The sequence below is a fragment of the Labeo rohita genome, chromosome 22 (genome assembly GCF_022985175.1).
Source record: "Labeo rohita strain BAU-BD-2019 chromosome 22, IGBB_LRoh.1.0, whole genome shotgun sequence".
Classification (NCBI taxonomy): Eukaryota; Metazoa; Chordata; class Actinopteri; order Cypriniformes; family Cyprinidae; genus Labeo; species Labeo rohita.
In genome coordinates this window covers 34,449,552-34,473,057 of record NC_066890.1, presented here as the reverse complement: position 1 = coordinate 34,473,057, position 23,506 = coordinate 34,449,552, and the positions used below count along the sequence as shown (strand labels likewise).

The 23,506-nt window shown below is 33.4% G+C and overlaps 2 protein-coding genes across 2 annotated transcripts in view; both read right to left on the bottom strand.

The window, feature by feature from the left end:
* Nucleotides 1-1,133: 1,133 nt before the first annotated feature.
* Nucleotides 1,134-8,284, bottom strand: LOC127153389 (uncharacterized). Its single transcript, XM_051094448.1, has 2 exons — nucleotides 7,772-8,284; nucleotides 1,134-1,301 (listed from the first exon to the last, which is right to left on the bottom strand). Exons 1-2 carry the CDS (start codon nucleotides 8,240-8,242, stop codon nucleotides 1,134-1,136), a joined length of 639 nt encoding a protein of 212 aa, XP_050950405.1. The 5' UTR covers nucleotides 8,243-8,284.
* A 1,159-nt stretch (nucleotides 8,285-9,443) lies between these two features.
* The window catches only part of lrp1ba (low density lipoprotein receptor-related protein 1Ba), a 387,570-nt gene continuing 373,507 nt past the window's right edge, over nucleotides 9,444-23,506 (bottom strand). The window contains exons 94-98 of the mRNA XM_051094447.1: nucleotides 13,910-13,986; nucleotides 12,696-12,786; nucleotides 12,387-12,537; nucleotides 9,786-9,893; nucleotides 9,444-9,699 (exon numbers count right to left, since the gene is read on the bottom strand). Coding sequence (XP_050950404.1) covers nucleotides 9,556-9,699; nucleotides 9,786-9,893; nucleotides 12,387-12,537; nucleotides 12,696-12,786; nucleotides 13,910-13,986 — 571 coding nt within the window. The 3' untranslated portion in view covers nucleotides 9,444-9,555. The remainder of the gene's footprint in view (nucleotides 9,700-9,785; nucleotides 9,894-12,386; nucleotides 12,538-12,695; nucleotides 12,787-13,909; nucleotides 13,987-23,506) is intronic.

Genomic DNA, 23,506 nt, shown 5'->3' with positions numbered 1-23,506 from the left:
TACGTCACATTCGTTTTTGTTCATACTCTCAGGTAGGTTTACATGTGGTCGTCACCATCGTCATATAAAATGTACAAAATGTACAAATCCTCATTTTGTACTTTTAATTCATGACCGGTGTTTTGTTTTGATCTCTTCACTGTTCTTCCGCGTTTGTCACTTCTCACCAGCCACTCTCTCGTGAATGCCTGTACGACAGTTAGCAGAAACTAGAGACTACGGTTTATAAAGTTAATATGGATATTAATTGCCAGTATGAATTGCCAGTATTTGCGTCAATATTTTTAAATATGGATATTTTTCATATATGCATCAATTCACTTGGACATCAACCAGCTCCTCCACTGGAATCATCAAAATACTCAATGGAAAAGAGGTAAAAACTCCCATTTTAGCCATCCCGCTTTTGAACGATCTTAACATTTCTTTTGTTAAGGACATCTGAGCTCCACAGTGGATATATTTGATAATGAATCTCAGACCACATTTTGTAAGTAATCATAAATTCAGGTCCAAGGAATTCACCTATGTATGCAGCTGTAAACACTTACTAACATCATCAGTCGTAGGCACCTTTCCTTAGGGAACTGTGGAATAATGTAACAGTTTGCAAGTTTACAGTTCTCTGATGTTGGTAAATTGTCATATTTGGTAAACAAATAAAATATGTTTAGTGTTTAAATTTGTGTCATTTTATTTTATTTATTTATTTTTGTGATTTAATTAATTATTTGCTTTTTAACTCATAAACCCATTACAATTCAAGAACCCTAAACTTTGTTGAAAGACATGCAAAACTTGATACTCCTGTAAAAGACAGTCTGCCCCTCTTGGGCACTAACGCTGCAGTCAATGCTCACAGGAATAATTGTTACAGTATAACGCAGAAGACAGAAGTCAAACCACAACCTACAGCCTTGATACAAAAACTAAACAATAAAGAACACTTAAATAAACAATGATTTCTATGTTTATTTGAAAGGTAAATAATAAAGTAATAATAATAGTAAAATGGTTCATAACAATTTAAAAAAATGCTAACAACAAATGTTAAAATGGAAAAAAAATAATTAGTTAAAAAAATGAATATGACAGATAACATGAAAAGAGAAAAGAAATCTATAGTTAAGTTTTCAAACTGGTTGCTGCTGAACTTCTGCTTCTGAGCCACTGAGAGATGTTTCTTGTGTTGGTTCATTGTGTTTATCCACTTGCTCCACAGCTCTTTTCTTACAGTCACTGTAAACGATGGCAGTCAAGATGGAAATGCAGAGGACTGACAGTAGCGCTAAAGCTGAAAGCTATTAGAAAAATAATAATGAAAGATTATAATGGTAATAAGATAAAAAAAAAACAAAAAAAAAACAGTAGAGTCCAATGGGGCTAAAGGCACCCCATAAGAAAAAAATGTGCTTTTTCACTGTGCCCAAAATTTAGGATTAAAATACATACATTGGTATTGAACATTTGTGGAGCAACAGATTTGGGGTGAAAATAAATCATACAAGTCATTTATTTTGTTTAAAAATCTCATAAATGTATAAGGTGGCAAGGCGGGCCTTTTACCCCACACACGGGGTAAAAGGCCCACAGAATTAATACAAATACGTCAGCTAAAATAATGTTTAAATGATATTACGGAGCCGTCAACTCTCCCGGCTGCAACTCTGCATCTACACTAGTGATGGGTCGTTCTTGAACGATTCGTTCATTTTGAACGAATCTTTAATGTGACTCGGGACGAACGAGTCGCCTCGGGGAGTGATTCGTTCAGTCGCACATGCGCAACATCCTATTAGGTTCTGTATTGGAATTAGTTCACCTGTTTCGAGTCTTCGGGTTTTTAGAGTCGTTCGTTCATCTTATGGGGCTGTCACGTGATGAACGAACGACTCAAACCCGAAGACTCCAGAGATGAAATAATCAATTCTCTTTCCGGCTCAGACTACGTTGGTTAGCTAATTGGGCTGTCAGGTGATGAACGAACGACTCAAACCCGAAAACTTGTCAGATAAGAGAAGAGGTGAGGTGAGCAAATCATAGACTAAAGACCCAGGTAAACAATGAATTAATATTTTCTTATAGCATTATAGTTTTGTTTTGTTTGAAGTGTGATCAACGTTTGTGTAAGCAGTAGATGTGTTAGGGAGGTAACAGGTAACATTTTAATTATCTTTTGCTAAAATGAACGAAATGACTCGAAAAAAGATTCGTTCATTTTGCTGAACGAGACTCAAAGGTCCGAGTCGGTAAAATGATCCGAACTTCCCATCACTGATCTACACAAACTAAGTGCCGGTCACTTTCAGGCGTTGCGTAATATCATTGCGCCTGCTGCACCGATGGTACAGCAGCAAAGTTCCTTGATTATTCGCTGGAATGAGAGTATAACTCCTAGCCATATCAGCATAGAAAATTGCAACTTTTCATTTTCCGTCAGTCTTAGTACACGATGTAACTACAGAAGAGTCAAGTTTTAAATAGCAAAAATGTCGCCATTATATATGGTCATTTTTGAGCGAGATGCTATAGGTCTACCCTGCTGAAAAAAACAGCTTAAACCAGCTTAAGCTGGTCAAGCTGGTTTAAGCTGGTCACCCAAGCTGGTTTAAGATGGTCGCCCAAGCTGGTTTTAGAGGGGTTTTGACCACTTTTTTTAGCTGGTCAAGCTGGTTTAAGCTGGTCTTAGCTGGTCAAGCTGGTTTTAGCTGGTCAGCCTGGCTGGTCTTAGCTGGTCAGGCTGGTCTTAGCTGGTTTTAGCTGGTCAAGCTGGTCTTAGCTGGTTTAAGCTGGTCAAGCTGGTCTTAGCTGGTTTAAGCTGGTCAGCCAGGCTGGTCTTAGCTGGTCAAGCTGGTCTTAGCTGGTTTTAGCTGGTCAAGCTGGTCTTAGCTGGTTTAAGCTGGTCAGCCAGGCTGGTCTTAGCTGGTCAAGCTGGTCTTAGCTGGTTTAAGCTGGTCAAGCTGGTCTTAGCTGGTTTAAGCTGGTCAGGCTGGTCTTAGCTGGTTTTAGATGGTCAGCCAGGCTGGTCTTAGCTGGTCAAGCTGGTTTTAGCTGGTCAAGCTGGTTTAAGCTGGTCAGGCTGGTCTTAGCTGGTCAAAATGTTTGTTTAATGATTCATTGATTACATAGTGTCTGCCCCACTTTTCCTGACAAATAATGTGACAAATAAGTAATATGTTTACTTTTAATAATCTGCAGGACCACAAGGAACCATTAAAACAATTTTTATTTGATCTTACAGCCCCTTTAATAACAAATATTTACAAAATATTTACAAAATAATAATGAATTACAATTACAATTCTAAAATTATATTAACAATTAATGGTGAAGATGAACAATAACAGAATTCTTAACATATTATGCATTCTCATTTTTCTTTTTTTTATTATATTATTGTTTTTTTTTTTTTTTTTTTTTTGGATATGTAATGCCCCACTTGTTTCTCCCTCTTCTCTCTCTCTTCTTTCAGGCTCCTTTTGTTTCCGCCAGTCACTGAAAAAAGACTTAAAAAAAGAATATAAACTTAAAAAAGAAATAATTTATTGATTATTAATTTTCAACAAGTAAAACTACTTAAAAAAACAAACTGTAGTGACATGTCTTTATTTCACATTTTCCTTTTTTTTTCAGACATAGCCTGCAATAATTTAGAAACATGCCCCTGATAGTTGTTCCTTTTATTGCTAAAATAAAGATAAAATTTATATATCCAAATGGAAGTGTTCCATTTGGATATTTCTGTAGGTGTTTAATTAATGTAGCTATTTTATTGATAAATGAGTATACATGGATGAATATGAATATGAATATGAATATATTAGCATTAACTATTTTTAGCTGTTTTTAGCTAAATTGACTATGGTTACAAGGGCTGCCTCCTGAGTTCTGATCATCAATTAACCATTAGTCTATCAAAATTTCATTAGATGCTAGAAACAAAAAACACAGGAAGTGGTGAAGTCCATGATGTAATTCTGGCCCTAGGTCTCTATGAACTTGAGGGTGTCAAAAAAAAAAAAAAAACAGAAACTCTATGCTTGCTTCACAGACATGAAAAATGTATCTATAGAAATGTCTACTTTTAAATAAGCCAGTTAAAATGGAAAACAAATATTTTCAGATTGTTTAATCCATTCAATCAAACATGCACATCCACTGTAGAGATGACAAGTGTTATCAACTTTATCACTGCAGCCGAAAATACAGAAAACACATATTAATGAATTATTATAATGTTAATGCAGTCTTCTTTGCTGTTTTCTTTACCTGACACATTCATAATCATTACTTCTGCCAGTGTTCTGTGGCAAGCTTTGTGTGTGCTTGAGCGCTGATGGACTATAGGCAATTAAAGGTTCATTATTATAAATTATATAGTTTATTAATAAGCAATTAGTCGACTAATCTCTTAAAAATAAATGACTACTAGTTGACTAGAAAATTTTAGTCATGGGCAGGCCAAATGGTTAAATATAGTGCATGCATGAATTAATAGAAAAATTAGATTACCTCTCAACAAATAGATAACAGAAAACAGAAATCTTATCTAACAATAGAAGTCTTTACTATCAATTTCAGTTTAACACATACTTGTTGGATAAAATAAAAAAAAAACAACAACAACAACAACAACAACAAAACGTTTTTTATCCATGAAAGTATCCTGAGAAAAGTATCACAGGTTCCAAAAAATAAATAAATATAATTTATAATTTAAATATAATTTATTCTAAAATTGATAATAAATCAGCATATTACAATGATTTATAAAGGATCATGTTACACTGGAGTAATGAAAAGGCTAGAGTAATGATGCTGGAAATTCAGAAATAAATTACATTTTAAAGTATATTAAAATAGACAAAAAAAACTATATTTTAAATTGCAATAATATTTCACAACATTACTTTTGTTTAATTTTTCAATTAATTTTCTGTATTTTTGATCAATTAAATGCAGCTTTGATTAACAGAAGACTTATTTAATAAAAACCATAAAAAATTGTACTAATCCCAAACTATTGAACAGCAATGTAGATAATAAAATAATATAATGCAAGGAAAAAGGAGATCTTGGTATGTGTGTATGTCTTTAGAAATTCCAATGAAAATCCTTCACTTTGCAAAGAAGAGTGGCAACTTGGGTTCACTTCAACCGGTTTCTTCTGTACCATTTGCCCTGTGGTTTTAGATGGAACTTTTCCTTTCAACATCTTTGTTCCTCGTAAATACCTACAAATCGGTCAGGAAACAGACAATATGTAATTCACATTAGTTTTAGCTTTTGAGATATCTGAATCATTCTCCCTTAAAAATCATCTCTCTTCTGGAGTTGACAAACATCTTCTAACAATCTACATGTAAAATTCAGGTATTCAGATTCTTAGAATGCAACCATTACCTTTGAATGAACTCCAAATCTCCATCTGTCTCCTCCTGGGAAAGTTACTTCGGAGTGAATATATGCTGCGAAAAAGCCAGACAGGAAGATGGGCTGGATTAACTCATTCTTTAAACCAAAGTTAGAAAAAAGCACTACAATCAAACAATTAAGCGAAGTAGCAAGTTATCAAAGGTTCTCGCACATCTTCACTGCTTACGTTAACCGCTTTAACAGCACCGTTCAGAGTTTACGTGACATACACTGATCCTCCGTGAACGGGATGACCGCGAGTTGCGAGACTTAACGTGTTTCATTTCGGCGCCCCTGTTAACAGATGACTGCTTGTGCAAATTTGATTTACATCATAAAATAATCATGAGAAAGTGTGCTGAACAACGCGACGCTCTAGTGAATCACAACTGTTGTCAGTGAAGCGTGTAATTATTACCGTAGGATTTTCCGCCTATAGCCGCTATGAGGCCGGGGAATGTGTGAAATCCTCCCGCGACCGCGCTCATTAAACCCGGCACAAGTCTTCCTCGCGCCCCGCGGACGGAGGATTCGTTAATCTGCGGTTACTGCAAATGTAGACACCTTAATATACTACTGCAGTTACCAAGAATGAAAAATTAAAAGTGAAACAAAAAACTTACCGCTGCTGTGAATCGTACTTATTGCTGCTCCCGAATGTCGACCGTTGAAGAAAATCCCGCCTCTGTAGATTTAAAATTTCAGCAATATGCTGTACATTTGCGTCAAACCACCACGTGATCCACGTGATCAGATTATGCTTTAAGCATTTCTTGTTAAAGATATATATATAATTTTTTTCTCTCCTAGTGTTTTTTAACTGCAGGTGGTTGTTATTGTTTCAATTATATTTTGTGTAAAAGTCTAATACCGAAACACTCCTTAAAAATAAAACAGCTGACTATATTTGGTCATACAACTATGGTGAATGCATTTCTTCAGACAATAATTTAATCTGATTTGAGTTCTATGCTGATTTGTTGAGTGCTAGCTTGATTTTATGCTATACTTGATACTACAATTTATTTTAGACTCTTCTCAGATATATTATCATTAACAACTAGAATAATTTAAGATGTATCATCTAACCTACCTGATTATGATACTAAACTTACCTTGAATTGAACCTTGTCAGTAAGTGAAACAAACTGATTAATTTGTAATTAGGTCAAATGGACACCAGCTTGGCCAGGCTGGGAGACCAGCTAAAGCCAGCTACTTCCATCTTAAACCAGCTAAAACCAGCCTAGCCAGGCTGGGAGACCAGCTAAAACCACCTACTTCCAGCTTAAACCAGCTACTTCCAGCTAAAATCAGCTACTTCCATCTTAAACCAGCTAAGACCAGCTACTTCCATCTTAAACCAGCTAAGACCAGCTACTTCCAGCTTAAACCAGCTACTTCCAGCCTGGCCAGGCTGGGAGACCAGCTAAAACCAGCTTCTTCCAGTTTAAACCAGCTAAGACCAGCTACTTCCATCTTAAACCAGCTAAGACCAGCTACTTCCAGCTTAAACCAGCTAAAACCAGCCTGGCCAGGCTGGGAGACCAGCTAAGACCAGCTACTTCCAGCTTAAACCAGCTAAGACCAGCTACTTCCAGCTTAAACCAGCTAAAACCAGCTACTTCCAGCTATTTCTATCTTAAACCAGCTAAAACCAGCCTGGCCAGGCTGGGAGACCAGCTAAAACCAGCTACTTCCAGCTAAAACCAGCCTGGCTGGGAGACCAGCTAAAACCAGCTAACCAGCCTAAGCTGGTTTTAGCTGTTTTTTTCAGCAGGGTAATCAGATTCAATGATCTATGCTAAGCTATGCTAAAAGTGCTACCGCCAGACCCGGATATCGGCTGAATGGATTTGAAAACGGTAAAACTCAACTGTTTAACTCTAGGGGAATTGGACAATGAGCATACTTAAAAAAAAAAAAAAAAAAAAAAAAAAAAAAAAAAAAAGTGGAGTGTTCCTTTAACTGACTGCAGTTCACGCACGAAAATTAGCGCCCAACAGTAAATGTGGCCGCAGTTCTGGCGACTTTAACTAGTTTTATGTCAGGTGCTAAAAATAACTGTAAAAGTACAGCCTCGAGTTATATTAGCCAACTACAATTAATGTTGAATTCAACTGATGTCCCGTACGAAAATGAACCACAAATGTGTGGTTTTGATATCCTGACCATATTTGTAGTAGCAACCTGTGGTAAATGGTAATCAATCCGCCAAATAACATGGTTACTACACTTTTACTATAATAAAACCATGGTTAATTGTAGTAAGGGGTGTGATTGTGTGTGTTTGTGTGTGTGTGTGTGTGTGTGTGTGTCGGAAAAGTCATTTTAAATAAGGTGTAAGAAGTCTCACCCTCGAGTAGAAAGTGAATTTTTCGGTCAGTTCTCGCAGGTCTGTTCTGTTCACTCCGGCGTCACTCATTCCAGTGGGTTTGCACCATTTTATCTGGAGCTCATTATCCAAAACGTAATCTCCTTCCCAGTGTACCATGCCACAAGCAACATATTCACCCTCAAACAGCAGCAAAAACATCCACAATGAAGACGGAATCAGGGTAAATAAAAACAGCTCTGCGACATTCTGCGATTTACGTCTGCAAGGCCTTCTCATGAACAACATCACAGTCAGAGACAGAAGAGCAGGTCCAAGAAAGATGAAGCTAATCAGTATCACGTTAAGGCCTGGTGTACACGGGCACGAAAATTCCCGATCCATTAACATTTCCAGTCCGATTAATATAACAGAAAATGGCATCGTGCCAAATCCTGGAGTTTTTCTAAGATGTTTTTCCAGGTTGTTCGCAAATTGTTCTTGCAACGACATCTTCACCAGTGTAAAATCAGTGTAAAATTTGATGAGACTTTGTATACGTCCCTTACCTTCTGTTGTAAGGAAATGTCCTCTGTTTCTCCTGAAATGGAAATTGTAGTGGACCTGATAAACAAGAATGCAAATAAAAGTAATTCTACACGCAACATAAAAAGCCATTGTTCTTACATTTAGATATGCAAACAGGCCTACGTTATGCAACAGTGTACATTGCAATAACAACTAAACGCATTGAAAATGGCAAGAAAACCCATTTTATTTCATAGTTCTTGGTCCAAAATCACATTAGGTTTAGCTATATGTATTTAAACAGTAATGTCCTTCATTTCCCCCTTATACAACAGCAACCTGTACGATTGCACAGTGTAATATCAAGCTAGTTTATTTTATTATTAAAAACATTTCGACCCAAAGTGAAGACGGACCAATATAATGTGTACATCGTTTTGTATAAAAGTTCTACATTTAATACATTTCCAGAAAATACAAGCAAACCGGACGTACAAATCAACTATAAAATTATAAAACTTTTTTCTCCTCTTCTAGTTGTGTACATTTGCACAGAGAATGTGTTTTTTCAACATGGCATTACAAGAGTCCCGCGCGTGTCGTCTCACAACCAGTGAGTGAAAGTGAGTTTATAACGTGACATAAAATCCGTTTTCAGTCCTTTTAAGTGTTGAAAGACATTTTGTGACATGAAAATGAAATGTTTTCAAGTTGCAAAAACCATCGTGGGTTGGTTTCACTTTCGGTTTTGACTGCATATTTGAAGCGCCTGGAAACACCGGTCAACTTAAAGATAAACATATGTGAGAAACATCCATGACAGATATCAAAAATAAAATCTGTGATGAGCATATGGTGCATTTATTAAATAAGTGTCTCTTTTTTCTAATACTTCTAAATGTAAGAGGCAACTTGGGAATATCTAGGCATTGGCGATCGTTCCACCAACAGGAAAACGTATACATAGTGTGTAGGTAAATAAACCTATATAAAATTCTCTTTAGATGTATAAAGCCTTTTAAGATTGAGCAGCTTTGTCCGTTTCATTTTTTTCGTATTTGTGTAGTGCATTTACAAAGTCACAAAGCAAAGAAAAACACTGCATTTGTCATTTATAAAAAGACATTTTGGTTGCAACAGAAAGAAACTGTTAAAACTAAAACCGGCACATATGTGGGACGCAAAGTGAGATGGTTTAACCTGACTGGACATAAAAAGTTTATTTTTTTTATACATTTTATACAGATCTTTATAAAAAAACAAAAAACAAAAGCAAAGCAGGTTGTGGAAAAGCTAGGTTACGCCGCCGTTTCTCGAATCGTCGTTTCCAGTCTCTTTGGGAGTAAATCGCGTCTCATGTCGAGGTTGATGACTGGTTTTCGACAGTGCTGTCCGTCATGGTACGTCATCTTTGAATAGATGGGGTTTGAATAGTTCATGGCCTGGAAACAAACAACGATGTTTTAGTTTGGTTTATATTTTCCTAATAAACGTAAAACGCATCATATTAATGAGTTCTGGAATCCACCTGTCCTGGAATGAGCTCCTTTGGAACGTTCTGGATGGGTAAGGTGTGTGCGCTCATTGGGCGCGCGGGGGGCAAATTGCGCGGGTCGCTTGACTTCACACACCAGCCCTGAAAAACAACAGGGATTTAACTGGAATTCAACAAAACCGTCCAAACATTGTATTTATAAAAAACGGATTAAAATAATAAATTAGACTAAATAATTTAGGGAATTTTGGAACCCAAATTACATGTAAAGCAAGAGTTTAAAACCAAAATTGCTGTTCCGTTTGGAATACTTTTCTTTTTACGAACTGAATTGATTAAAGGCTAAGCAATTGGTCCCATAAGATTAAATGTCCTTGTGGGATGTGGGCTAAAAAAAGGGAACACATAAAATATGTTTTATTAAACCAAGCAAAACAAACCAGTTTAGAATTTAGACACACAGAAACCTCGTCACAACAGATGATACATTTCAGGACATTTTTTTGGCTAATTCGTAGAAATCTGTACGACCAAACTCGTACAAATTTGTGCGATTTTCTTTTTAAATGCCGCCTCTAAACCTAACCTCACACAAATTGTACAAAATCGTACGGATTAAGCATAGCATAAAATATTCACGAATTAGTCGAGATTGAAGTATCTAATTTATTGTTACGCTAAATTTGTTATTTTTAATTGTTTGAATGTGGGAAACTCAGGGCTATGATCGTATACTAAAACTAATCTGTTTTTTATTGAAAATAAATAAATAAATAAAACTTACTTATCTATTACCTGAAAATAAAACATAAGTAAACTCATTTAATTCCATCTAGTGTAAGGCAACATTTTATATTTTTGTTTAAGCTGAAGTACTAAAATAACTAAAAAGAAAAACATTATAACAAAAACTAATAAAAATGTCAGGGAAAAAAAAAAAAAACACTAAATTTTTACTAAAACTTTACCTAAAGTTAAAATGAAAGCTGACAATTTAAAAATACAATCTTAAATTTAAAACGGTAACAACATTGTAACAGTGTATCCTACCTGATCGCAAGACAAAAAAAAAAGTATCTGTGGGAACTTTTTTGCAAGACGTGAAATACGTACCAATAAGTACTATGGCTAGCCTTAACTACAGATTTTTCTGGTTGACTAGTAGTAAATCATTTTAAGCATTAGTCAACTGTTAGTTGCATGTTTATTAATAAACCATATAAATCATAGCCTAATAAGCACTGAAGCGGATGCAAAAATGCCTGCCACAGTGCACTGTCAATGTGTCAGGGAAAAACAAAATCTTCTGCATTACCATTTTAATGGTTTATTGATAAACTAGCGCGCGCTTTGTTTTCAGCCTAAAAGATGAAGTCGGCAACACTGACTCGTCATCTCTGCAGTACTGCATGCGCCTGCGCATGCCTGTTTCATATGGATTACATAATCTGAGAATATATGTTATCTATTTTAATAGATTCACTTAAAAGTAGACCTTTCACTTTCTATAGATATATTTTTCACGTCTGCAAAGCAAGTAAACAGAGAGTTTTGAAGTTTCGCGCTAAAGTTCACATAGACCGAGATAACATCCATTTTGCTTTATTTTACAAAAGCGCCACGTTTTGTTGTTATTGTGAGTGCACACAAATAAACACAGTGTTTTTTACAGATTTGAAAGATGTATTAATCTGTATGACCAAAAATGATGGAGTATTTTAAGAGCAAGTGACCGCACCAGCGCCTCCGTCTGTCATGCAGCCAGCGCGCTATTGTTCAGCTTCCACAATCCGCACAGGCACTTGAGTAGAGCACATATTTCTAGGTTAACATTAGATTAAACTGCCATGTAAAGTTACTACTACATATATCTTTCAGATGAAAAGCCATATTTGAGGTCGATGAATGATAGGTGAGCGTTTGGATGTCCTGCCCGATGTACCACACAGACTAGGATCATCACGCACAATCACGGATCATTAGAGTTACAGTACCACTCATCGGACATTTCAAGTCAGAACTGTGGTGATGCGTACAAAACAAACATCACATTAAACTCACCATCTATATGTTCATTTGTTCCGAGAAAAAAAGAAAAAAAAAAACACATTAGCGCCATTTTACATTGAATGTGTCACAAAACAAACATGGCGGTACATATTTCGCGCCTTGCTAAAAAGTTCCCACAGGTACGTTTTCATCATGAGATGAAGTTAAAATTTTAACAAAACTATAGTAGTGTATCAGTGACAGGAAAACCTTTGTTTTAGCAAGTTCCCCACTACATTTCTGTTGTCAGCAGGTCTTTTGTTTTTAATAAACCTCATTCTTGAAACACCAGCAGAACGAATTTATGAAAAATAGCTTTAACTATTCTTTTTTAAAATCGCCATTTTGAACTTAACACAAATTAATATAGGAATTGTTTTAAATATAATTTATTCCAGCGTTCATGAGAAAACACTGTACTTTTGCAGATTTTTACACACGGTCATTCACAATTAGATTGGTTAAAAAAAAAAAAATCCTATAAAATACAGAAATGCAGAATCAAATTATGTAATTTACATCACTTGTAGTACGTGAAATCCAAAAAATGATGCCAAGAACTTACAATTCCTACTCGTTTAGTACCTTATGAGGGTCAAGGGTGAAGCTGGGGTGAAGAAAGCTTCCTACATCTACGTGATTGTCGTGGTCAACTTCGTACATGTTATAAGACGGATTCCCGATCTCCACGTTCAAGCCACCATTGGCCATGGGCTGCCGCTGAACCTGCTTACCTCTGTGAAGGCATAAACATGTATTATCTTTGTAGATTTCACAGGAACATTTAGCATGAAGCACAGCTGAGATTTTCCACAGCAAAATCAATAAATCAAATGTGTAATGTTCTGATAAGACATCTAATATAGCTAATTACATATTTGTTTATATACTTACCTTCGACACCTTTTGCAAATAAGGAGTCCCACTGCAACAGCGGTGATGATGCATACAAGAAGAACTAGAGGCACTATTATGGCAATACTTCCTGAAAAAAAAAATAATGAAGAAAAAAACAAATAAATTACATGTACTTTACAGTGTTTAAATTACACTGTATTTACATAAAAGGAGAGAAATATGAGTAGAAATGCACATACTTTGTATACATTGCTGCGATACAAAGGGGGATGAAAACGTTTGCTCCAAATGAAAGTGTGTACATTTTTAAATTTAGTACTGCCCTTCAGAAGCTACAGGAGATACATGTTCCCAGAAGACAAAATAAATGCAATTTACGATTTTCCAGAATTTTCCAGAATTCCAGAATTTTTCATACCCCTGACGCTAACTGCTAACCTCTCTTAGTCAACATGGCTAAAATGTTAACTCTTGACTGCAAAAAGGACTGTCTGGAATTGCTTGAATGACGTTTAGGAAAAAAAACCTCATTACTACAAACTCGGACAAAAGCGAATAGTAGTTGCGTTTTCTCCTCTAAACGACTAATGTCAAATTACAGAATTACATGACTTTCAAGATACCTTGTTTTGGCCAAATTCTGATTTGCTTAAATAAGGCAATCCCAGAATGCAATGATCAAACAAAATGGTGGACTACACTGTAAAAACAATTTGTTAAATCAACTTAAAATAATTTACCTGGCTGCCTTAAAATTTTAAGTTTAGTCAACTTGAAAAGTTGAAAAGTACTAAGTGACAACTTTGATATTTAAGTTCATTTAACTTAAACATTTAAGGCAGCTGGGTAACAAGCCCAGTTTAACAAACAAAATTTTTGGTTTAGTCAACTCAGATATCTATTTTTCACTTAGTGCAACTTAACATTTCAGGTTGACTAAACTTATTTGAGTTGACTGAAGATCAAATTTTAAGGCAGCAGGGTAACAAATTATTTTAAGTTGACAACAATTTATTTATTTATTTTTATTTATTTTTTATTTTATTTTTTTTATGGTGTATAGGGAAGTTTTGACTATAAAATACTTAAATGTTGAAAACGATCTAATCAAAAACAAAACATTTCACCCAATATTTATGTGCATTACATCCATTTTTTTTGTGTGTTTTTTTTGTACTTTTGTGCTGTTAGCTTAGCAACATGTGCTAGCACAAAACTCCACTGGAATCAACTGTGAATGAGATACTCACTCCCACTGACGTTTTCTGACCGGTTGGTCTTCGCTGCAGGTCTTTCGCACTGTGTTCCTGACCAGTTTGCAGAGCATCTATTAACAGAGAAGAAATAACAAACATCACAGATGATGAAATTTACAATGCATTGACTTCAAATCATCACATGATCCCAGATAGCACACGTACGTCTACAAGATATCTGTTAAAGATCACTTGATCTGGAAAGCATATGCTGTGTACAAACATCTGACAGACATCTGTAAGATCCAAGATAGCACACGTACGTCTACAAGATGTCTGTTAAAGATCACTTGATCTGGAAAGCATCTGCTGTGTACAAACATCTGACAGACATCTGTAAGATCCAAGATAGCACACGTACGTCTACAAGATGTCTGTTAAAGATCACTTGATCTGGAAAGCATCTTCTGTGTACAAACATCTGACAGATGTCTGTAAGATGTCAGTTTTACATGCATTCTAAACCATAAACATCTTAAAGACATCTAATAGACGTCTATTTGACGTCCTATAGACGTATTGCAGATGAGCAAACAATCTAAAAAATACGTCTTGCAAATGTAAATGCAGACAACAAATACACATCTCTGAGATGTACCCCTGATAGCAAAAACACATCTGGGAGACGTCTATTTGACGTCTGCATTTACATCTGGAAGACATTTTTTTTTAAAGAGTATTTGCTGATCTGCAGTACATCTATAGGATGTTTCCTATCAGATGTCAAATAGACGTCTATTAGATGTCTTTAAGATGTTTGTGATTTAGAATTAATGTAAAACTGACATCTTACAGATGTCTGTCAGATGTTTGTACACCGCAGATGCTTTCCAGATCAAACGATTTTTAACAGACATCTTGCAGACGTACATGTGTTATCTGGGACATGTGTTATCAGGGATGTCAGTTTGACATACATTCTAAATCATAAACATCTTAAAGACATCTAACAGGCGTCTATTTGACATCTGATAGGAAACATCCTATAGACGTATTGCAGATGAGCAAACTTCTTAAAAAAATGTTTTCTAGTTGTAAATCCCAAATGTGTGTGTGCTATTAGGGATTAGATTAATAAAAAATAACAGTTTTAATTTACCATATTTACATCAACACCCTGATAGCACACATACAACACAGAGATTTCTTTTTGATGTCTGCATTTACATCTGGAAGATGTATTTTTTTTTTTTAGAGAGTATGCTAATGTGCAATACGTCTATAGGACGTTTCCTATCAGATGTCAAACAGACGTCTGTTAGATGATTTAGAATGTATGTAAAACTGACATCTTACAGATGTCTGTCAGATGTTTGTCCACAGCAGATGTTTTCCAGATCAAGTGATCTTTAACAGACGTATGCGTGCTATCAGTTCAGTTAGGTTTTTCACTCTGTGTTTCCTTTATTCATTATTATGGTAACATTTGTTATATTGAGTTTGCTTTTGACAAGCATGACAAGAAATTTTAATGATAAACGCAGTATCAATCACAGGAGGAGGTGTAAAATCCAGCCCAAGGGATGCATTATTCTTACTTGAGACACATGCAAAGTGTGTGTTTGTGTGTGACAAGGGACTTCCTGCGCCCACAGTAGAAATCCACGGATGTGAGAGATTATGCGCTTATGAGAGATGGTGGCGTGAATGAAACTAGTCAAAAACAACGTTTAAATCAAACTTCCTGTGGACAGGGATTCTGTTTCCTGCAGGAGGATGTCTATGGATGCACTGCTGTCTGAAGAACTTTACAAGAACATCCAGAAGAAACACACCGTGGTGAGAACATATCATTTGTTAAAATACAGCTAGATAAAGCTAAATACTTCATTACGAATATTGCAACAAAAGAACATCATAAATAAATAATGGATAATAGAACAGCAGTCAAATACACTTTGTCCTCAGCATTTGCAGAACTATAACCACTAATACATATTCAAAAATCCCAGTTATGGCAAACACACAAATGAAACAAACACTCACGCACACCTACAGCATGGTGCGGAGAAAAGCGGAGTGCAATGCGAAATGTGAAACGTGCTCTTGGAAGCTGTGCGAGTTGGTTTTGCGATGTTTGTGCGTGTTCATTCCACGAACAGGCCAGACGCATGCTGACCGTGGCGGATGGGATTGTGGGAATGTTCTGGAATGTTTTGGAAACTGAATGAACCAGGAAGACCTACTTGCAGCGAGGTTTGTTATAGGCGGTGAGGGAACAAACGCCCTGGTTCTGACAGTAGTGATCGCACGGGTTAGCTCTCTCGTCACACCTCGGGCTTTTAAACTCAGACGGGCAACTGAGGAGAACGCAACGAGACCAGAGGAGAGACGTGAGGACAACACAACAGAAAAAAAGGTCTGAAATACACACACTCACACTCAAACACCTGTAGGCTATCATACACTTCTCTATAAGACTGGGTGAAGTGAATGTTAAAATTATACTGTTCAGCCTTTTCACAAACATTAGGGTGAATTTCATTAACTGGTCAAGAACATTGTGTAATAATTCATATATATGAATTCTGCGTAAAGCAAAAATATCTCGGTATTTTGTTTTGTGACATTATTTTCATGACAATAACTGCAATACAAAAATGTTAAATAAATAAAAACAAACTCACTCTTATTAACATAATGCAAAATAAATCTTATTCTCATTATCATAATGCAAAAAGTATAATCATCTCATTGTCATGACCATAATGCAAAATAAATAAACAAATCACATTCTTTGTACGTACAAACAAACAAACAATAAATAAATAAATCTATTTCACACTATTATATAAAAAAATACTATTATAGAAAATACTTTTCATGGCCATAATGCAAAATAAATAAAAAATACATAAATTGTAATTATACTACTACAAAAATACTTTCATTTTAATTACCATAAAACTAAATTTTAAATAAATAAATGTCACAATAAAAAACTAATCTCAGTAATTAAATAAAATAATAATAATAATACAAAAAACTCATTCTCAGAACTATAAAGTTAAATATATAAATGATTAAAAAAATATATATTCTTCTTACATTAACATAGAATAATTAAATTTTCATAAGTGTAATACAAAATAAAACGATCTTTTTTCATTATATTAATACAACAAATGTCATTCTTATTGTCATAATGCACAATAAATAAATAAATAAACCCAATGGGGAAAAATGATTTAATTCTCGGTACTTGGTACAAAATAATAATAATAATAATAATAATAATAATTATTATTATTATTATTATTATTATTACTTGAACTACATTACAAAAAAATCTCATTAATGCAAAAATGTAATAAAAAAGAAATATTAAATACAAATATTCTTCTTACATTAACACAAAAACACATTCATTTTTAATAATAAAGTATAGTATAAAGCAAAATAAAATAATCTCTTTCATTATATTAATGCCAAAAAATCTCATTCTTATTTTCGTAATACATAGGAAATGCATAAATAAATATATAAATAAATAATCTCAATATTTGGCTTAAAATAATTCATTTTTAGTAGTTGGTACATAATAATAATAATAATAATATTGTTATTATTATATATTATTACAAATCATTTATATTATTAAAAATAATTTTATAAAATTATTATTATTATTGTTATTATTAAATATAATTATTAAATGTATTTATATTATTAAAAATAATAGTATTAAATGATTATTATTATTATCAGTAGTAGTAGTATTGTTGTTAGTGTTATTATTATTATTATTATTATTAGCATTTAACAAAATAATTTCTCAAATAAATAAATAAATATCAACAATGAAAAATAAAAAATCCAAGTACTTCGTACAATACTACTACTAATACTAATAATAATAATAATTTGCAATACATTCCAAAATAAATGTTCATTAATATATCACAAATATATAATATATTATTTATATAATATATAATACATCATAATAAAATAAATGAATAACTGTAGTGAATAAAATTTATAATAACAGGATAGATAGATAGATAGATGGATAGATAGATAGATAGATAGATAGATAGATAGATAGATAGATAGATAGATTTGCACACAACACAAAGCAAATCTGCTGGTTTAAAGCATGTCATCTACAAATGATGTGACTAAAATGAAAGAATACTTCTCGAGCCATGTAAACCACAAACTTGCTCGACACTTTATTCACTGAATATCTCCAGAGACTTAAAGCCGCCTTCATCTACTAAAACCCACTAAAGCAAACTCTAATGGAACAGTGCTCGACAAAGATAATGAAATAGAGGACAGACAAACAAAAGACCCAAAAAAAAAAAAAAATCTTTGATGAGGTGATTTGAAATCAAGCAGGTCTATATAAGCAGGACACACTCATTTTTCCAGGTAATCTCTGAACGTCTGGCCATTACCAACCCTTCACCTTCAGTGACCAAAGAAAAACACAAGATTGAATCATCTGAATGCAAATTGATTCAGCCCTGAAGGGCACAATAGCTTTATCAGAGCATCAATGACAACGAGAAATGGGAAAAAGAAGTGGAAACGAAGACCAGGTGTCATGGTTAAAGCCAACAAAGGATTTGTTTTCATCTTCAGAGAGATTTTCTTCCAGAACACGCAAAGGAAGAGACTTTGAGAGACTTCTGACTTCGCTTGGTCTGACATTAAGAGGGTGATTCATACTTTTATGAATACTTATTCTTCCTGGAAGGGCTGATGTTTGCCATTCCATTCATTTTCACTAGTTTGATCCATTCAGGCTGATCTGCTTCAGGAAAAAGTAATGATTTACAATCTTATTTTTTCCTCCAAATGTTTTTGAGGGAGCACCATCTCCTGTCCCTCCAGATAAAACGCCTTTGGCAAACAAGAAAAATGGAGACAGGTAAAAAAAAAAAAAAAAAAAAATACATTAGTGTGGTAGGGTTTATTGTGTGTTGAAGAGGGAAGTAAAAGCTCCATCGCTGAGGGATTCACGGCAGCCAGACAAAACTCAAATCATTTCAGCTGAAAGATGGAGTACATCCACTGGCGCATTCAGCAGCCGTACAATGGCTCAACAGCTTTGCCGCTTTCTTACCCCGTCCATCTATCAATTTCTTTCTTCACTTACGGATATCTTTTTTTTACTTTCAGAGGAGAAAAAACTCTATTATTTCATGCAAAAAGGATTGAAATGAGTGTTCTGCTATTAGCGGAAAAATGGTTTCGCTCTCCGCCGGTTTCTCTCACTTGCTTAAAAGCATTTATTATATTCGCAATTCCATTTGGTGACACTGGAGACTATATACTTAGCATTCAACTTATAATGTCAAGGTTTCTGGCACCAGAAATGTTGTAATTTAGTTCTTTGTGACTATTTTCCAACCTTTCTCTGAGTATTTAAATGGACAGGGTGTTTTGCTACTGTACCTTTAAGATTTCATGAGCTCGCCCTGGTGTGTTCTTGAGAAAAGTAGCAACGTCTGATTCATTAATGAAGCATTTGTTTAGAGAGTCAGATTCAGTCAATAAAGTTTTTTAATGAAACAGATTGTTTTGCTACTGTATCTTTAAAATTATATGTTAATGAGCTCTGTTATGATTGGCTAACTGTTTATGAGCTCGTCTAGGTGTGTTTGTGAGAAAAGTAGTAAAGTCTTATTCATGATTCATTTTTTTTTTTTTAGATCTTGTCAATCAGAAAGTCAGATTTAGTCAGTGAATCACTTGATTCAGTTCGCAAACCAATCTGAATGATTCATTCACAAATCTGAATGACTCAGAGTGCTTAATGGCTTAATTTACTCACACAAAACTATTGTATGGCTTCAGACATCTTATAATATTGCAAATAAGTAGTGTTTTTATGACTTTTGTATGGCATTTCCTGTGTCTCCAGAAGAAAGGAAGTCATAAAGACTTGCAATGAGATTTGGATGAAATGAGATTTAATTTTTTTGAGTGTACTGTCCCTTTAAGATATATATATATATATATATATATATATATATATATTTTTTTTTTTTTTTTTTTTTTTTTTTTTTTACTTAAATAAACTTTGCATATCATTTATAATGTCAAGGTTTCTTGCACCAAAAATGTTGTAATTTAATTCTTTATGACTATTTTCCAATTTTCTCTCAGTTTTCTAATGAAACAGACTGTTTTGCTACTGTGTCTTTAAAATAATATTTAAATGAGCTCTGTTGTGATTGGCTAGCCATTTATGAGTTTGCCCTGGTGTGTTCTTGAGAAAAGTACCTAAGTCTGATTCATGAATACATCATTCTTTAAGACCTTGTCAATCAGAGAGTCAGACTTAGTCAATGAATCAGTTGATTTAGTTCACAAACTGAATCATCTGAATGATTCATTCACAAATCTGAATGACTCATAGTGATTAATGGCTTAATTTACTCACACAAAACTATTGTATGACTTCAAACATCTTTGAATATTCCAAATAAGTTGTGTGAATCATTTTTACGATAGTTGTATGGCACATTTGCATTCTTAAAAGCTTATAATTCTTAAAGCTTATAATTCATTACAAAGCTTCACTTCCTGTTCATTGTATTTTCCTGAAAAATAATAACTTAATTTCTCTGTAAGAATTTTTTATTTTTTATTTCCCACGTGTTCTGCAGAAGAAAGAAAGTCATATATGCTTGTAATGAGATTTGGATAAAATGAGATTTCATTTTTTTTTTGTGTACTGTCCCTTTAAGGGATTATATATATATATATATATATATATATATACATATATATATATATATATATATATATATATATATATATATATATATATATATATATATACATATATATATATATATATATATATATATATATATATATATATATGTATATATACATATATATATATATATATATATATGTGTGTATATATATATATATATATATATATATATATACATGTGTATATATATATATATATGTATATATACATATATATATGTATATATACATATATATATGTATATATACATATATATATATATATATATATATATATATATATATATATATATATATATATATATATATGTATATATACATATATGTATATATATATATATATATATATATATATACATATATATATATATATATATATATATATGTATATATATATATATATATATATATATATATATATATATATATATATACATATATATATATATACACATGTATATATATACACATGTATATATATATATATATATATATATATATATATATGAATGAACTGGAAAGTTAACCATTTTTATTTTCTTCACTTTTGTAATTCTTTTCTCTAGAAATTTGGTGGCACTAGAACATGCTTAGCATTGCATTTATAATGTCAATGTTTCTTGCACCAAAAATGTTGTAATTTAGCTCTTTATGACCATTTTCCAAACTTTCTCTGAATTTAAATGAAACTTTGTGTCTTTAAAATTCATTCAGGTCGGAGTGACTCACTGATCTTTACAGAACAGTTAATGACTTAAATTTCTCACTCAAAACTATTGTACAACTTTGAACGTCTTAATATAGTGAACACGTTTCATGAACCATTTTTACAATACTTTTATTGCGTGTATGCATCCTTTAATGAAGCTTCAAATCTTCACTTCTTGTTCATTGTAATTTCCTGAAAAATAGTCATTTAATTTGTCCTTAAGACTTTTTTTTCCCAAGCATTCTGCAGAAGAACAGAAGTCAAAAAGATGAACAATTAGATTCAGATTAAATGAGAATTACATTTTTGGGGTGTACCGTCCCTTTAAGGGATTTTTTCTTTTTCATTTTTATAGTTTTTTTTTTCTTCTCTATTTAGACATTTAAAATATAGCAAATACGTTTTAAGAACCATTTTTATGACAGTTTAACGGCACGTCTGCATCCTTAATTTAAATTAGAAAGCTTCACTTCTTGTTCATTGTAATTTTCTGTAAAATAATTAAATTTCTCATTAAGTTTTTGTGTGTGTGTGTGTGTGTTCTGCAGAAGAAAGGAAGTCATGCAAGTTTGCAATGAGATTTAGATATACTTTACAGTCTTTTCTCTCTAGAAATTTGGTGACAAAAGAAATACTTAGCATTCCATTTACAATGGTTTAGCTCTTTGTGATCATTTTCCAACTTTTCTCTGAGCTTTTAAATGAAACAGACTGCTTTGCTACTGTATCTTTAAAATTTAATGAAAATGAGCTCTGCTCTGATTGGATAACTGTTTATGAGCTCCTCTTGGTGTGTTTGTAAGAAAAGTAGCAAATCTGATTCATGAATGAATCATTCTTTTAGATTCTGTCAATCAGAAAGTCAGGTGTAATCAATGAATCACCTGATTCAGTTTGCAAATCCATCAGAATGATTCGTTCACAAATCTGGGTGACTCACTGATCTTTACAGAGCGTTTAATGACTTCAATTTCTCACACAAAACTACTGTATGGCTTTAGACGTCTTAGAATATAGTGAATAGGTTTTATGAATGATTTTTATATACTTTTATTGCCCATCTACATCCTTTATTGAAGCTTCAATGCTTCACCTTCCTGTTCATTGTAATTTCCCAGAAAACAGTGACAAAATTTCTTCTAAAGGATTTCTTTTTTCGTGTATTCTGAAGAAGAAAATAAGTTATACAAGGTGGAATGAAATTGAGATGAAATGATATTTTAATTTTTGAGTGTACTGTCCCTTTAAGGGATTTTTTTTTTTTTTATTAATATACTTTTGTAGTCTTTTTCTCTCTAGAAATTTGGTGACACAAGAAATAACATACTTTGCATTTCACTTACAATGGTTTAGTTCTTTGTGAATGTTTTCCAACCTTTCTCTAAGCTTTTAAATAAAACACTGTTTTGCTACTGTATCTTTAAAATTATATGTAAATGAGCTCTGTTATGATTGGCTAGCTGTTTATGGGCTCGTCTTGGTGTATTTGTGAGAAAAGTAGCAAATCTGATTCATGAATAAATCGTTCTTTTAGATTCTGTCAATCAGAAAGTCAGATTTAATCAATGAATCACTTGATTCAGTTCACAAACCCATCTGAATGATTCATTCACAAATCCAGGTGATTCACTGATATTTACAAATCTTTACAGACTTAAATTTCTCACACAAAACTACTGTATGGCTTTAGACATCTTAGAATATAGTGAACAGGATTTATGAACCATTTTATACATGCTTTTATTGCACATCTGAATCCTTTATTGAAGCTTCAAAGCTTCATTTCCTGTTCAATGTAATTTCCCAAAAAACAGTGAGTTGATTTTTTTCTAAAGGATTTCTTTTTTCGTGTATTCTGAAGAAGAACGTAAGTTATACAGGTTTGGAATGAGAATGGGATGAAATGATATTTTAGTTCCCCTTCAGTCGTTTCACTACAACGTTACATATGGGAACTCGCTTGAGAGTCCAATCATCTCCAAGCCTTATTCAAAAGGCCAATGAACATTCATGAACATTGGCGAGTGGTATTTGCATGCCGAGCCACTCCCCCGTATACACGGGTATATAAGAAGGCGGCGTGCAACCACTCATTCAGACTTTTGCTTTTGGAGCCTCGTCTTCTGAGCCATTTAAAAAAAAAA

Coding starts and splice junctions, on each gene's coding strand:
- LOC127153389 (XM_051094448.1), bottom strand. CDS start 8,242: ATGTCGTTGCAAGAACAATTTGCGAACAACCTGGAAAAACATCTTAGA. Junction 1,302..7,771: donor AATTCACTTTCTACTCGAGG/GTGAGACTTCTT, acceptor TTTTTCTAATAG/CTTTCAGCTTTAGCGCTACT.